Source organism: Chlorocebus sabaeus, chromosome 12, assembly GCF_047675955.1.
Source record: "Chlorocebus sabaeus isolate Y175 chromosome 12, mChlSab1.0.hap1, whole genome shotgun sequence".
Classification (NCBI taxonomy): domain Eukaryota; kingdom Metazoa; phylum Chordata; class Mammalia; order Primates; family Cercopithecidae; genus Chlorocebus; species Chlorocebus sabaeus.
The window spans coordinates 25,600,499-25,617,973 of NC_132915.1; the positions used below are offsets into that span (position 1 = coordinate 25,600,499).

Sequence of the window (17,475 nt, forward strand, 5' to 3'; positions counted from 1 at the left end):
TGTTGCCAACACTTGACATGGTCAGTCTTTTTAGTTTTAGCCATGCTAGGATATTTAATATACGTATGTATACATATATGCATTAATATATTGCAAGGTTTGCAAGGTTCATGGGTCAGTTACTTGGAACACAAAATACATTTCTCCTAGAAACATTGCCCTGCAACTGACACACCAGCCAAAGGCAAGTGGTTACCCATAGCTGAATTAGTGCTCATATTAATTGATATTTTAACGGATTTTAAAATAGAATTTCTAAGCCTGAGACTCCTAAGCCCCAAGCTGCAACTTTAGGACTTCTGAATCTAAGTACCACAGCCCCTGAGCTATGATTCCCTCTAAGCCCTGGTCTGGTTGATAGAGGAAAAGATAAGGAGAGAAAACTAGACTTATTAACTACTTTTTTTTTTTTTTTTTTGAGATGGGGTCTTACTCTGTCACCCAGGCTGGAGTGCAGTGACTCAATCAGTGCTCACTGCAAACTCTGCCTCTCAGGCTCAAGCAATTCTCCCATCTCAGCCTCCTGAGTAGCTGGGTACACCACCACACCTGGCTAGTTTTTTAAATTTTTTATTATTTTTTTTATTTTTTGTAGAGAGGGGTCTCGCTATACTGCCCAGGCCAGTCTGGAACTCCTGGGCTCAGGTGATCCACCTGCCTCACTCTCCCAAAATGCTGGAATTACAGGCATGAGCCACTGCACCCAGCCCTTATTTGCTTTTAAAAAATTAATGACTTTCATGTTTTACACAAATGTCCACATAATGTATCTATAAGGAATCTGACAAGCAGATGGCCCACTCAAATTGGGTAATTTGAAAAATTTAAGTAAATACCCAATTTAGAAGGTCAGAATAGGGTACAGGGAACTCATAAGAGATAGGACAACACCCCAAGACTAGTCCTGCCTAGGCCTGAAGGAGGGAGGGAGAGAGTGGTTTCTAGTGATTACTAGAAGCCAGAAACTTAGACAATTGTGTGGAGAGGGCCTTCAGTTGAGGGGCACTACCAGCCTGCAGCAACCTTTAATGCAGGGAAACAAGGGAATAAATCCTCCAACCTCTCCTTCCTCCAGTTCCCTGTGGATGCTTCCCAAAGACCAAACCCATCGGAAATCAGAAATCATAGAAGGCAGTTTGCTGTGGCCCCTAAATGTCAACTTCTTTGGGAATAGCACTGGGGGAGAAGGGGACAGTGTGTATCTGCAAGGCCAAAAGGAAGCTTTCAGTGCAATCTCTTCTCTCTTCCCTTAAGCATCCACTCCTGTCCTCCAAGTGAAAAATTCATGTCCCCAACACAAGAGATATGCAAAGGCTCACCAGTAATTGTATCATCTTCTGGTGATGTCAATTCAGTCTTTTTTTTTTTTTTTTCAAGACAGGCTCTCACTCCTGTTGCCCAGGCTAGAGTACAGTGGTGCAAACATAGCTCACTGCAGCCTTGATCTCCCAGACTCAAATGATCTTCCCATCTCAGCCCCCTGAGTAGCTGGGACCACAGATGCACGCCACCACACCCAGCTAATTTTTTGGTATTTTTTCATAGAGACAGAGTTTCACCATGTTGCTCAGACTGGTCTTAAACTCCTGGGCTCAAGTGATCCACCTGCCTCAGCCTCCCAAAATGCTGGGATTACACGCATGAGCCACCGTGCCCAGTCTCTGCTTTCCTTTACCACCTGTTTCGTGTTTTCTGTCAGAACTCAGCTGGTTGGGATTCTTTATCTTGTGGGGTAGCTCTGACATTGATACCTGGTGAGTCTGAGATCTTAGCGGTCTTGTTTTGTTGGATGGCTGTGTTTTCTACTGAGTAAGACTCTTAGGTAAGCGAGGACTGAAGAGATGCCCCTGTGAATCCTCTGCTTTCCAGCTGTGGTTCTCTTTTCCCTTATTGTGAAGTAACAACCTAATTTCTTCTGGTATCAGGATCAGTCACCGTGGCCAATAGGATAGCTCTCTTCTCTGCCTGTTTGCTCAGAGGCATGAGAAGCCCAAAATGGTCAGGGCTACCAAGTAACTGGAATCATTACCGTATTTCCTGGTGGAGGAACTTCTACAAGTTCTAGCACCTTCAAATCCTTTGAACTCAGGATAGTGGGGAAAGGAAGCAAAATCTTAAAAGGACTGTTCGGTACAGCTGTGAGAGGGTACTCCCACATTCACCTCTTGTCTACTATGCATTCTGGCTCTGGGGAAGAGAGCCTTTTATGTTCACTAATGATTTAAAGCATATACTGCAACTGCAACCCAGGCTGGGCACGGTGGCTCACGCCTGTAATCCCAGCACTTTGGGAGGCCAAGGCGGGTGGATCACCTGAGGTCAGGAGATTCAGATTCAGATTCATCCTGGCTAACACGGCAAAACCCCGTCTCTACTAAAAATACAAAAAACTAGCTGGGCGTGGTGGCACACGCCTGTAGTCCCAGCTACTCGGGAGGCTGAGACAGGAGAATCGCTTGAACCCGAGAGGCAGAGGTTGCAGTGAGCCGAGATTGCACCACTGCACTCCAACCTGGGTGACAGAGTGAGACTCTGTCTCAAAGAAAAAAAAAAAAAAAAAAAGACAGTAACCCAAACTTACAGAGTTGGTTCCATTGATTGAATCTGCAGTAGTCTAGACATTCTACCGTTTATCAAGCCAGGTTATTTTAGGTAATGGGGCACATGTTAGATCAATGAATTCCATGAGTGCAAACTGATTTCTTTACTTTCCTTGCCACAACATGAGTCCCTTGATTAGAGACAGTGTTGTGTAAGATATGGTGGCTACAAATCAGGAATTCTCTAAGTCCAAAGACAGTGATTCTGGCAGAAGTGCTGGAAGCAAGGAAGAGAAATCAGTATTCAGAGTATGTGTCGGATCTTGTGGGAGACAAACCACTGTTCCCTCCATAATGAAAGAATCCCAGTGTAATTGGTGTATCACCCGATGGCTGGCTGGTGACCCTGGGAATGGTATCATATCCGAGGCTCAGGTTTGGCCTTTCCTGTGGGCAGGTGAGGCACTCAGCAGTGACGGCAACAACATGAGGGGAAGTCTGTATCGCTGAGTTCATGGCTGGCTCTATCCCTGCCACTGTGGCCACTTTGTGCATAGGCTCATTGGGAAAGCCCTGGAGTGGCTGGAGAAAGAGATTACCCAACATCCACAGGACAGGTTATCTTGTCCACCATCTGTTCTGAAATATCCCTTCTCATGCTTTTCTCCCAAGCCTTCACGACACCAGTTTTCCTCCATTGTTTTCTCCAAGTCCCTAACAATCTGGTAAATCTACTTCCTACTGTTTATAAATCATTTGAGATCTGAGCCATCTCTTCTTTCACACAAAGTGGACAATCAGAAGTACCAAAGTTCTGCCCATTGGGAGGTTTTCACGGCCATCCCTGAATGAATCTGTGCTACAGAAGCCAGCATACCTGGAAGACCTGTCAGTAAACTAGACCCATTTTCCTCCATCAAGTGGTCATAGAAATCTTCCCCTGGGGCCATGTGTATGAGGTGAGGGAGGGCAGTGAAGCAGAGGACCAGGCAATGCAGGAGGCCAGGCCACTTGCTCGTGCAGTTTGCTTCACTCATGTAGGTTCAGGAGCCAAGTACACTGCACAAGCAGGTTGATTGCATGTATCCCACTTGCATGTGTCATGTGATAAAAGAAAAACTTCAGCCAAATTCAATTTAAAGAAGTTTTACTGAGCAATGAACAACTGGCGAATCGGGCAACCCCCAGAATCACAGCAGATTCACAGAGACTCCAGCGCAGCCATGTGGTGGAAGAAGATTTATAGACAAAAAAAAGGGAAATAACGTACAGAAATCAGCAGTGAGGGACAGAAATAGCTGGATTGGTTACAGGTTGGCGTTTGCCTTATTTGAACACAGTTTGAACACTTAGCAGTCTATGAGTGGTTGAAGTATGGCTGCTGGGATTGGCCAAGACTCAGTTATTGTTACAGGCACATACTCTTAAGTTAGGTTTTCAGTTTTGTCTGACTATTAAGCTAGGTTACAGTTCATCCACAAGGATTCAAATATGGAAGTACGGAGTCCTTCTCAGGCCATATTTAGTTTGCTTTAACAAATGGAATGCTGCTGCACATATAAACAGCTTTATGGTTCAGAGGATATTGCCATGCATGGTGGGTAGTCTGCATCCCACAAACACAGGGCAGTCCATGATAAGGCTTTCAGGCTCTACCAGGGTGCAGGAACAAACCAGAGCCACCTTCCAATGGTAATAATCACCAGCAGGTCGTGAGTTTCCTATTGAGGATTGCCAGAGGCTCCATAAGACACCTCTGTTGGTCAAAGGTATTTTGAGGATCATTGAGTCTGTGGGGTCAGAAGGATCAAGTGACAGGACAGCTGACACCACAGCCTGGATCTGCCTCAGAACCCTTTCGTACTCTGTATCCCACTCCAAACTGTCAGCTTCGCAGCTTCCTAGGTGATGGGTTCAAGCAGTATGCACAAATGTGGCTTGTTGCCTCCGAAACCTAAAGAAGCTCCACAAATGTTGTGCCCCTTTGTGGTGATCAGTGCAAAGCAGGGCAAGTTACTTCTCACTCTTAGAAAGTGAGAGACGTACCCCAGGCTATTGCACCCCTCAAAACATTAGACATACAGCAGGCTCCTGAATGTTCATGGACTCCTATCCTCTGACATCTAGGGTACTTGCTACTTCCTGTTCCCCAGTTCGTTAGCATTATGTCATCATTGTAAAAGATGAGACTGACACGATGTACAGTATCGAGTTGATTACAGGCCCTTTGGACTCTTTTATAACAGAGACCAGGAGAGTTCATGTGGCCTGGAGGCAACTAAGTAAAGGTATAATGTTGCCCTGCCTTGAAAATGTGAACATCTTCTAATTTTTGTTAATTATGAGAATGGGGGAGAAAGGAATATGCCAGGTCAATGACTGTAAGTGGACACTAGGGCCATATTGATTTGTTCCAGTAAAGATACTACATCCAGATCATTGTTATGTTTGCCATCACCATCTGTTAAAGTTTGCAGTGATATACAATCATTTTCCATAACTGGTCTGACTCTTACACTGACCGAACAGGTAAGTTGAATGAGCATGTGATAGGGATCAAAGCACTGCATCTTTTAAATGTTCGATGGTGGCACCAACCTCTACAATTCCCCTAAGGATGGGGAATTGCTTTCGGCTTACTATCGTGAAGGAGGGTGGTGGTGCGGTTCCAGGGTCTTGACTTGGCCCTTTCTACCATAGCAACTCTCACTCCATAAATCAGGTAACAAATAAGGGCATCTGCCTGTTACTAAGCATATCTAGCCCCACTGTATATTTTAAGGCTGGGAAATAACCACAATGTGGATCCAAGGCCCTATTGGACCAACGGTAGGATGAACCTGGGTCCAGACTCCACCAGTTATCTGAATGGTGGACCCCATTGGCATTTTTCAGGTCTCCTAGGATAAATGTCAGTTCAGAGTAAGTATCTAGTAACTCCTGAGAGGGTGTGTTATTTCTTTCTGCTCTATGTATAGTTTCTTAAGTAAATGGCAGTAGGTTCTTCCAGGGAAGAGGAGATGGATCATTCATGATAAACAACTATGCCTCTACTATAGCATCCGTCCTCAAAGGATCCACCCTTTTCCTCTGTTGAGGGGCTTTGGCTTAGATCTGGGACCGAAGAGGCCAGAATTTCTCATTAGATAGATCTGAGGTTTTCCCAGTATAGCCCCAATTTTTTCACCTGTATATATCAAGAAGAACTTCAGTAGTGATCAAATATTTCATTTCAAGAGATCCTATGATCATTTAGTTATTGCCACAGCTGCCTGTGGGCCAAAAATCTCTAATTACCTCTGTCTTCGTGGCTTCCTGTAGCCAGTATACTCAACTGTCTTTGACAGTTAAACGCTGCCATTTGGCTTCAAGCCTCTGGGATCCCATATTCCCATGAGATCAGAAAAACCAGTCCTTTTGCAATTTTCCCCAAGGTTATCTCTGGCCTCTCAAGGACAGTCATCACCTTTTCAAGCAGGTTGGTATCTTCCCACTGAGGCACTTCCTGGGCTTTGGTGACAAGCAGGTGAGAGGGTGGCTGAGTAGTTGTTTGTAATAGAGAAGCACGGCTCTTTGGTATGCCAGGGAAGTTCCAGCATTTTGACCTAATTAACTATAGGCCATAAGCAGGTCATGAAACCAACTCAAACAAGAGTGTGCATCAGAATCCACTGGACAGCTTGTCAAAACACAGATTCCCGCGCCCTACCCCGTAAGTCTCTGATTTGGGAGATCTTGGCTGGGTTCTGAGAATTTGCATTTCTGAGTTCCCAGATGACGCCAACACTGTGTTTGGGAACACAGTTTGGAAACCACTGTTCAATATTTCATTCTCATTATATCAGAGGGCTAGAGGAGTTTTTCTAAATCTTTAATATGCACACAAGTCACCTGGGAGGCTTATAAAGTACAGAGTTTTGCTTCAGTAGGTCTGGGGTGGATTCTGAGGTTCTAGGATTCTATTCATCTCCCAGCTGATGCCGCTGCTGCCGATCCACAGACCACACTGAGTATCGAGGCTCGAGGCCATGAGTTCAAGCTCAATTAGCCAAGCTAGCAGACCATGAATGTTCACTCCTGGGTGGCCCATGCAGTACATTAAATTCCAACCCATCTCTGTGGGTGCGGCTCAGTAAAGCCATATATTTTATCTCCTGTGTCTAACATCCTTAGGATTCACTACCCCATAAGGGCTCCCCAGGCTCCTGACAATACAGTTTGGTACAATCCTGATCTAAACTTCTTTCTGGGTACAGGCTGTCACTACTCACTTCAGGACTTGTAATTCCTTTCAGTAAAGGCCTAGTAGTAAAGAGGGGCAGGTGTTGGGTGGAGGGAGGTCCTGAGGGGCACTGGCTCAGCTTGTGTGACAACTGCCCCAGGTGCAGGTATTGGAAGAATTCTGGTGTAGGTAAGAACTGCTTCTCTCAAACAGTGAAGGCAGAGCTCCCTCCCATAGCTAGGGAAGTCCAAGGGAGTCAGGAGTTTCAAAATTCTGTTTTACCCACATTGATCCAACCCCTGTTTTAAGCTCCACTCCTCTACCAGTGCCCTCCCCTTGGCAGAAAAGGCCTAGTGAAGTTGTTGTGCAACCCAAATAAATGTTGTTACAATGCTCAGCATTAGGAACTGGACGTGGCCCACAGTGTCATCTGCTCTGTGAGGAGAGGAGACACTTCATCCTTCAAAAGCTGCCACCCAGGCTTTCTGATTATCCACTCACAATCTCGACTGCAAACTCGCAGTTCCATTTTTCCTTTATTCTTCACATACTTTCTCGCACTGTCCAAAGAAGCCAGGTGGTCCCATGGTCTATGTAATCATTACTAATCACCATAATGTCAGCGCCACAGTACTTGATCTCCTAATGCCTTGTCCTCTTCCTGCTCTTCATTTCATGCCCACACAGTGATAATGTGAATAACCATGATGCTGCCCTATGGCAGGGGTTATCTGTGTTGCATTTACCACTGGCAAGTGAGTAAACGGGCTGTCCAAACCAAGATTCCCAATCTGAGTCTTTCTCCTGGAGCACCTGTAGTAGCAATTTCTGTGTCAGTCAAGATCCCAGAAAGAGGCTGGGTGCGGTGGCTCACACCTATAATCCCAGCACTTTGGGAGGCAAAGATGGGTGGATCATGAAGTCAGGAGTTCAAGACCAGCCTGGCTAAGATGGTGAAACCCCATCTCTACTAAAAATACAAAAATTAGCCAGGCATGGTGGCAGGTGCCTGTAATCCCAGCTACTTGGGAGGCTGAGGCAGGAGAATTGCTTGAACCAGGGAGTCGGAGGTTGCAATGAGCTGAGATCATGCCACTGCACTCCAGCCTGGGTGACACAGCGAGATTCCATCTCAAAAAAAAAAAAAAAAAAAAAAAAGAAAAAGAAAAAAAAAATTCCAGAAATAAATAGATGACATACTCCAATTGGATAGCTTAAAGAGAGTTTAATAAAGGCACTATTTACAGGGATATGAGTAGGGCATAGGGAATTCACTAAGCGTGGTATAATTACCCTGGGGCTAGTAACAGCATGGCACCATTACCACCCAGCATTAATGTTAAAATAGAGATCATAAGATTGATAGAACAGACTCTTTGTGGCAACAAGACACCAAATTACAAACAGGACCTAGGCTATGCCAGGCAAGAGTTAAGTCATGCACTCCTACACTTAAAGGATAAACTGTGCTCTAACTGCCACAAGGGGTTTCTTTTTCTCCAGCAGCTAAACAAATGCTAGTCTTGAGATAAGCAATAGTAAAAAAAGTTGCAGCTCACGCAACCCTGACTAACTGAACCCCTGTTGCACCAGCCACAACTATAGCCTTGATTGGACAAGAGACTGGTTTCAACAACTTTCCCCTGATAAGAACACCGTTGATGGATCGGTTCCGGCTGGTTTACAGAGGTTGTGCATTTGTGTGCATTCATGTCCTGAAAAGACCTTCTGATGTACAGGACCTAATTTTTAAATGTTACGTACATATAGGGTCTAACATTTAAATGTTAAGTCTCCACCCTAAAGTGAACATGGGTTGTACATAACCTATGTGTTTGTTCAATATGCATGCGTCAGGACCACCTTCATGAATATTTATAATCCTCCTGTAGCCTGTTGAACATGTATGTTTAGCCAACCCATTCATCATAAAGCTCTTACCCCAATCCCTCCTCCTTCAAAGTGCCTGTCTCTGGTCTTGCCTGGAGGCTGTGCTTCCCAGCCTGCAGGATGCCACCTTGCAAGCTATAACTCCTTATAAGAAATAAAGTCTCCTCACCTTTCCAAACTTGTAGATTTGTGTTTTTTTTTTTAAGTTAACAGGTGGCATGTGCCTGTAGTCTCAGCTACTCGTGGAGGCTGAGGTGGGAGGATCCCTTGAGCCCACAAATTAGCAGTTTGAGTCCAGCCTGGGCAACATAGCAAAACCCCATCTCTTAAAAACGTTTTTTTAAATCTGAAAACAACAACAACAACAACAACAACAACAAAACTGCCCTACGTATTCTACCCAACAACAACAACAACAACAAAAACTGCCCTACGTATTCTACCCAACTCCAACAGAATGACATCAAAGTAACTGGAACATAATGGCACAGAGCACAGCATTTCAAAAGACAGTATCAGGTAAAACTGACAGCATTTAATACAGTCCGAACTGAACAAAGATTTCTGCTCTCTTTGAATGATTTCATAGGTAGACATCAGCCAGTCCAGCCTGTGCTTTTGATGAACAGTGCTTAAGATGTGCTCCCTCAAGTGAGATCATCCAGCCTGTGGCTTTAAAGTGATAGCTGAGTGATGAATGGTAATTTCCCATCTATTATGATAAGACTCCCTTTCCAAAGGATTTTTCTGCATTCTGCTAAGTGGCTCTGGTTTTCATTTCCCTAACACATTTTTCTTCCCTGAATGCCTTTCTAATATGCCTTGTTTAAACAGTCAGTGGCTTATTGCATTTTGCAGGGACTTGTTTCTGCCTGCTACAGAATGATGTTTTTTTAAATGTCACCTTGATTTGTTAGGATGCATTTGACCTCCTGTCACTGACAGGAGAAGGGGTGAGGTCTTTTTCTGCAGATAGTAAAGAGCAGGCAGTTTTATTTCTTAGATCCTACTACAAGATTTGAGGAGTAAGGAAGAGATAGCAGATGGTTTTGAAGAGATTCAATCACCCACGGGTATTGCTGCAGAATGTGGGTCCTGCCAGCATACAAATATTCAAAACAAACTAAATGTTTAAATAAATACAGACCATGCCATTTCCTTCTCAATTTGGGATCATAGACATTGATACATACATTTTAACTTAATATCAACATGAAATGAAAGTGCTATGTTCATCTTTTAGTGACCACAGATGGTACAGATACCAAGGTACATGGCATATATACCAAGCGACAATGGGCTGGGGTACCACCTGAGGATTACATTTTATTTTTTGTAAATCTTTATTACTAACAAGTAACTAAATCTTTATTACTAACGAGTAACATATACAGTAAAGTGTGCAAATTTAAGAGTATAGCTCAGTGTATATATATGTGCAGTGTGTGTATATGTAAATAACTATCACCAGATCAAGAAGTAGAACATTTGTGGCACTCTGGAAGGTTCCCTTATGCTCTCTTCTAATTATCACCACCCTACCCTCAAGGGTTAATCACTGTCCTGACCTCAATCACCATAGACTAGTTTTACCTGTGTTTGATTTTCACTTAAAGGAACTTCTTTCTGGTTCATTATGTTGTGAGATTCAGCCATGTTATAACGTGCATCACTTGTTTATTTCTTTTTATTGCTAAAGAGTATTTTATTGTAAATATATATCACAATTCTTTATTCCTTCTGTCATTTGTGGGCATTTAATTTCTTTGAATAAGCGTAACGGGTTGCAAATGAATATTTAGCAAATTGCACTCAGATTAAAATAACAAAATAATCTCTTATCAGAAGTTAAGAAATACATTTTCCTCTTCCTCATCCATATCCAAAGACAGTTTTGAAAATGCCTTTTCTTCTCTATTATAGCAATACCTAGTGGCTTGAGAAGGCCAGGTCTAGGGGTATGCATTTACAACTGGGAAACACTGACTTTCAGTTTTGAAGAGCTCAGATAGCACCTAGACGTCTGCTATAACCGCGTAACAATGGACCCCATCTGAAACCATTTAAATCAGAATCTTTAGAGGAAGAGTCCAGGATTGGTAGGTTATAAAAGTTGCCCAGATGATTTTAATGTGCAGCCAAGGCTAAGAACTACTTATCTAGACCAGTGCTTTGCAAACTTTTATCAAATTATCAGAATCGCGTTTCAAACACAGATTGCTGGGCCCCGCCCACAGAGTATGTTTCAGTAGATCTAGGGCAGAGCCCAAGAATTTGCATTTCTAACAAGCTTCCCAGGTAATGCTGATGCTGTTAGTCCAGAAACCACATGATAAGAACCACCGATCTAGACTAAGTCTGTTATTTAACGCAAGAAAAAAACTGCAGGCCAGACCGTTGAAGCAATTTGCTAGAGTCATGGAGTTAGATAGTGACAAAGTTGTAATTAGAACAAAGGCCTCACAATTACTTTCCTCTCATCAGATATATCCAGGCTTAGATACTCCTGAATGTTATGCCATTTGAAGCTATGTAAAGAGATCACTCACCCGCAACAAAAATGTAAAACAAATAGATATTTGGAGAGGTGGGTGAGGTAACTCTTTTCCATAAATGTATTTGCAAAAAACGTAAGCATCCTGAGAAAGTGGAAGCAGAGCACATACATTAGGACCAGTATTGATAAGGACAAGAGGGATGGGAAACAGGCTGTGGAGCTCCTTTCGGCAGCCTGAACGTTAACCCCTGCTTAGGAAAGGGTGCATCTGTCTTCATCATGCCTCTCTCTCCTCCCCTCCTCCAGTCACCTCCTGAAGGCAGAGCTGCTGCAACCTGCCTGGCCCATGTGGCGGCAAGTCACCCAGTCAGGAGACACTCTGGCCAGTAGTTTATCTCTTTCTTCCACATCCCTCCCATAACACAAGATGTACTGTGTTGCCGTATTTTCCCATGACTCCTAAATCTCACTCACACTTGCCCCTTACAGTAAGATTTTTCCAAATATGGCTGGCTTGTCCCCAACAGTTGCGGCTCACATCTGCCATTCAGACAGCCCTGTGCCTGAGTCTGTAGCGCAACAGCTGTGGGGCTGGGTGTGAGCCTGTCCTCCTAGCTATGCTAAGCATGCTGTAATGACACTATAAACTGGCAGCTTGGACCTTTGCCTGCTGAGCCATTTTGGCCTGCCTTAGTGGCTCCCTGAACTGTATCAGGGTGTCACATGGCAGGAGAGCTTTGCCCGGGGAGCTGGGCAATCTGTATTTTAAATACATGTTACAGATGATTCTAAAGTACACTTCTGGCTCAGGATTCAAGAAGGAACTGATTTATTCTACCAATGGGAACAGAGAAGAGAGAAAGGAAACTGCATCAACCAGACATTGCAGGTGCAGGGCACAGTTATGCAAGATATTTAAAAACTGTTTTCTGCAGGAAAAAAAAACTGATGAAGATTAATTTTTGAATAAGGACATATGCAAAGACTTAAGGACTGTCTGCTATGGAATAAAAGGCAGCCAGTCTAGTGGTGGACAAGAGCAACTTGAGGAGGGAAAACGCCAAACAGAACAAAACAAAGAGGGTCTAGAATATACTAAAACAACCTCTGCAACTACAGTCCTTACATCAACATTTTCTTAGGAAAAATCAGACTAATACCAGAATTCACATTTCGGCTTTGATGGTTTGCTGTATAAACAGTTTTCATCATTAAAGGAAGGTCCAGTTATTATTCTGTTTCTTTTACGAAGTCCCTGATTGAATCGCCTCCTCCTTCCAGCATGTTTATTTATTCACATACACAGAGAGACACAAGTACAGATATACATATATCCTATTACTGGCATCTCACGTTCACTTAAAGATGATGAAAGCCATTGCAATCACAATCTCAGGGGATGCCACTTCCCTTACCTCCCCTGTCACGTTGGACATACCCACAATAAACCCAATACAGAAGAAGACAAAAATTCTTATAAGTTCATACTGACTTACCTACTGAGGCAATGTACCAGACTACATGCTCTTTACATGCCTTCCAATTCTAAAAATCTATAAGCAATCACAACTGCACACACAACGGGTGCTCTATAGTTTTTGTAAATGATGCAGTACGTGCCCAGGCGTGGCAGCAGATAGTTTTTCAGGCTTCAGGAGTCCAAACCTCTGTCAATACCAGGATTATTACCCACACTGTTAGTTTCTTAATGTGAAGGATATCTTAAAATTGATGTATAACACATTACGGACTGCAAGAAAATATTTCCAAATTATATCTGATAAAGGATTTGTATCTAGAATATATATAAAAGACTCATAACTCAATGGTAAGAAAACAACCCAATTTTTAAAATGGGCAACACATCTGAACAGACATTTCACCAATGAAGATATAGGATTGGCTGATAAACACATGAAAAGATGTTCAGTCGGCCGGGCACGGTGGCTCACGCCTGTAAGCCCAGCACTTTGGGAGGCTGAGGTGGACGGATCATGAGGTCAGTAGATGGAGACCATCCTGGCCAATATGGTGAAAACCCGTTTCTATGAAAAATACAAAAATTAGCTGGGCATGGTGGTGTGTGCCTGTAATCCCAGCTACTTGGGAGGCTGAGGCAGGAGAATCACTTGAACCAGGGAGGCAGAGGTTGCATCGAGCTGAAATGGCATCACTGCACTCCAGCCTGGGTGACAGAGCAAGATTCCATCTCAAAAAAAAAAAAAAAAAAAAAAAAGAAAAGAAAAGATGCTCAGTCAACATTATGAGTCATTAGAAATATACAAATTAGGCCAGGCGTGATGGCTCACACCTGTAATTCCAGCACTTTGGGAGGTTGAGGTGGGCGGATCATGAGGAGTTCGACACTGGCCTGGCCAACATAGTGAACTCCCGTCTCTACTAAAAATACAAAGATTAGCTGGGCATGGTGGTGTGTGCCTGTAATCCCAGCTACTCGAGAGGCTAAGGCAGGAGAATTGCTTGACCCGGGGAGGCAGAGGTTGTGGTGAGCCAAGATCCTGCCACTGCACTCCAGCCTGGGCAACAGAGTGAGACTCCATCTCAAAAAAAAAAAAAAAGAAAGAAAGAAATATACAAATTAAAACCATAGTGAGACTTCACACACACTAGAATGACAATAGTGAAAATGCATTGACAATTACAAGTGTTGGTGAGGATCTGGAGCCGCCTCAGTGTGGAGTCCTCACAAAGCTCTAGGACTGTAAAAGGGTGCAGACATTACCACAAATTTGGTAATTCCTTAAAAACTAAATATGAATTTACCACACAATCCAGCAATCTAATCTCCCTGTTAGGTATATATATCCAAGAAAAATGAAAACATATGTCCACACAAAGACTTTGCATGCAAATATTCACAACAGTATCATTCATAATAGCCCAAAATGGAAACAATCCAAATTTGAAGGGGTAAACAAAATTAATATGTCCATACAATGGAATACTATTCAGAAAAAAAAAATGATGAACTATGGGTACATGACATGCTTCAGAAATGTCATGTGAGGTGAATGGAGCTAGACTCAAAGACTACATATTTTATGATGTCATTTATATGAAAGGTTTATAAGAGGCAATTTTATGGACACACAAAGATTAAGTTGCTTGGGGCTGGGGAGTGGGAATGGGGAGTGGCTACAAATGAGCATGAGGGATCATTTTGGGATGATAAAAATGTTCTAAAACTGGATTGTGATGATAAATGCACAATGCTTGTATATTTACCAAACCATTAAATTATACACTTAAAGTTGGTGAGTCTCATGCATGTAAATTATGCTTCAATAAAGCATTTTAAAAATATAGAGACAATTATCACTATGAAAAAAGCTTTCATACAATTTAACCGACTTTAAAGCACAATGAAGGCTGGTATTTTTATCAGTAATTCCCAACCATTTCCAGGCCAAGAATTCCTTTTTAACAGCAAAAAAATCACAGCCCCACGATAGTTAAATTGAACTTTAAGCATAAATTGAGGAAATACATAATTTCAGGAATACTGTGATAATTTTAATTGAATTTGGACTTAACTAATCACATCTAATACATACAAAATAGTATATAAATAGCAAGATATAGTAATCCGTCTACCAACAATGTTAAGTGCAGATATAGATTCACCAGCTCCTCCATACAGGTGGGGTCTCACTCAAGGGACAGTGATCCCTGAGTTGAAACTCCTTCCAAAGTTTCCATCTCCTTAATGCAGCAGTGAACCAAGAAAAGCAAAATTGCTGCTTTAAGTTCAATTCCATGATGTTTTTACTCATCTCTGCAATTAGTTTACAGCTGGGAAGAACATGATTTATTTTTCGGACTAGAAGCATGTCCCATGTGTGGGCAAAATTTACTTGACAAGTGGATCATAGAAAAAGAGGATGCTGTATGACTGGAAAAATATACAAAGGTGGACTGGTTAGATGCTGGTCCAAACATACTATGGAGCTGTTTTGTGGATTCCTGATTTGTTTCTAATCTATCCCTTAGGGCCCATTTCAGTTGTACCTGCTTGTGGAACCACACAGCTACAATGTAAACTTTGTATCAAATGTTAATGACCCTGCAGAGACAGCCTGGCTCCTCACTGTGGCTTGCTTCCTCTGGGATTTTCAATTACTGTAGGATGTCCTCTCACATTTACGGACAGTAGTATAGCATCATTAAGCATTTCCAGCATTACCAGTTGAGGATTTCCCACACATAAATCAATTAATAGAATCTGAAATGTACTATTTCCATGGCCAAGAAAGGGATTCCAAAATTGTTTCCAAATTATTTATGAAACACTTGTTTGTTTCAGTAAGTCTTGTTTTTGTCACTGTCCACTGGCAGCCACTCATGCTGCACCTGCCTTGTGTCAGCTGGCAGACACAAGTGTTGCAGACACGAGAAACATAGGAGAAACTTATTTTTAAACAATGTGTAACTGTTCAGTTGCATTTCTAAATAGTAAGCTCAGAATGTTTTTGGGTGAAGTATATAATATACTATTCTCCCTGTGTTTCCAGATTACTCGTTATATGTTTTTCCAGAGTCACAATTGGACCTATTGCTTTAAATTTAGAGTACTTTGCCAGAAAACATATTGAGTACCGTATACTGTTTGGAAGTGTAAATAACATAGTTTTAAAAATCATTTTATTTTATGTTTCCTGACTTTGCGGACATGTTGTAATATCCTCTGCTAAGGGATGTCAGTTTTGTCCTGTTCTGGACCATCTTTTCTAACCTCAGCTGGTCACAGCAATTTCCCCAGAGCCAATTCATTTCCTGTTTCAGTTATTTAGGTCATTGTTCCCATGTTATGATTTTTCTTCATCATGACAAAAGAAATAAATAACTCTTACAGATTAAAGAAAAAATATAGGCCAGGTGCAATGGCTCACACCTGTAATCCCAGAACTTTGGAAGGCTGAGCTGGGTGGATCACTTGCAGTCAGAAGTTCGAGACCAGCCTGGCCAACATGGTGAAACCCCGTCTCTACTAAAAATACAAAAATTAGCCGGGCATGGTGGCACACGCCTGTGATCCTAGCTACTCTGAAGGCTGAGGCAGAAGAATCGCTTGAACCTGGGAGGTGGAGGTTACAGTGAGCTGAGATTGTGTCACTGCACTCCAGCCTGGGTGACAGAGTGAGATTCCAACTCAAAAAAAAAAAAAAAAAAAAGAAAAAAAAGAAAAAGAAAAAGAATTTGTCACAAATAAATTTGTAACTATATTAAACAATTACGTAAAAATAAAGAGTGGAATACGTAAGGTGATATTGAATTATGCTAAAAGTTTATTTGTAATTTAAAATGCAAATTTGGAATTTGAATAAAAGTTCAGTGTAATGGAATATGTTTTTCTAATTCACTTTCCATTTTTAGTTCAATTTTGTAATTTTAAAATATCAATTTTTTGATCACTTGTTTTACTCAAGTTCCTTGGTGTGTGTGTGATATCAATTACAGTTAGCAATAGTTACAGTTTTGACAAAGAAACAATGGACAGTTTATAAAGTTGTTACTGTCAATATTTTTTCTAACGCTTGCTACTGCACTCACACATTTATGGGTGGTATTATTTAAGGGTCTATAACTCAACAAGTATTAAAAACTGTGAATAGCAAGCCTGACTTTCCTGTATAAATGTTTTCATTGGAGGGGTTTGCTTCTGCTCTTTCAGTGTAATAGGAATTCTATCTCCAGGTTTCTTTCTTTTACTTCCATCCAAGAGTTTCAAGTTTACCTGATTCCTACACCCACAAAACCACCTAGGATGATTTGAAAGGAATGTCTCAACCAAAAAGTATCAAGAAATGTTTATAAACATCATGAAGAGAGTACCTACTCTGTTTTCTACATATTTAATACTCACAAGAACTTTACACTGTAGAAATTACAGCCCTCATTTTTCAAAGAAAGGCACACACAACATAACTTAATGAAGGTAAAGAAATGAGCCCAGGGTCACAGCGGTGAGAGTCAGATCATTCTGCCTCAGAATGGTTTTATCTACTACTCTTGCTTAAGTCAAGATTTATGTTGTTTCATTTTAAGGCATGGATTTCACAACAATACACTACTAATTTATTTTTAAAAGTGTTATTACTTTTTAATTGAGGTAAAACTGATATACAACTAAATAAACAATTTTTTTTTCCCTTGAGATGGAGTCTCGCTCTGTCGCCAGGCTAAAGTGCAGTAGTGCGATCTCGGCTCCCTGTAACCTCCGCCTCCTGGGTTCAAGCAACTCTCTTGCCTCAGCCTCCTGAGTAGCTGGGACTACAGGCACGTGCCACCATGCCCAGCTAATTTTT

General features: G+C 42.0%; 1 protein-coding gene across 1 annotated transcript in view; it reads right to left on the bottom strand.

Moving 5' to 3' along the window:
* Nucleotides 1-7,979: 7,979 nt before the first annotated feature.
* The window catches only part of C12H9orf85 (chromosome 12 C9orf85 homolog), a 73,224-nt gene continuing 63,728 nt past the window's right edge, over nucleotides 7,980-17,475 (bottom strand). The window contains exon 4 of the mRNA XM_073021523.1: nucleotides 7,980-16,318. Within this exon, the coding sequence (XP_072877624.1) occupies nucleotides 16,024-16,318 (295 nt within the window). The 3' untranslated portion in view covers nucleotides 7,980-16,023. The remainder of the gene's footprint in view (nucleotides 16,319-17,475) is intronic.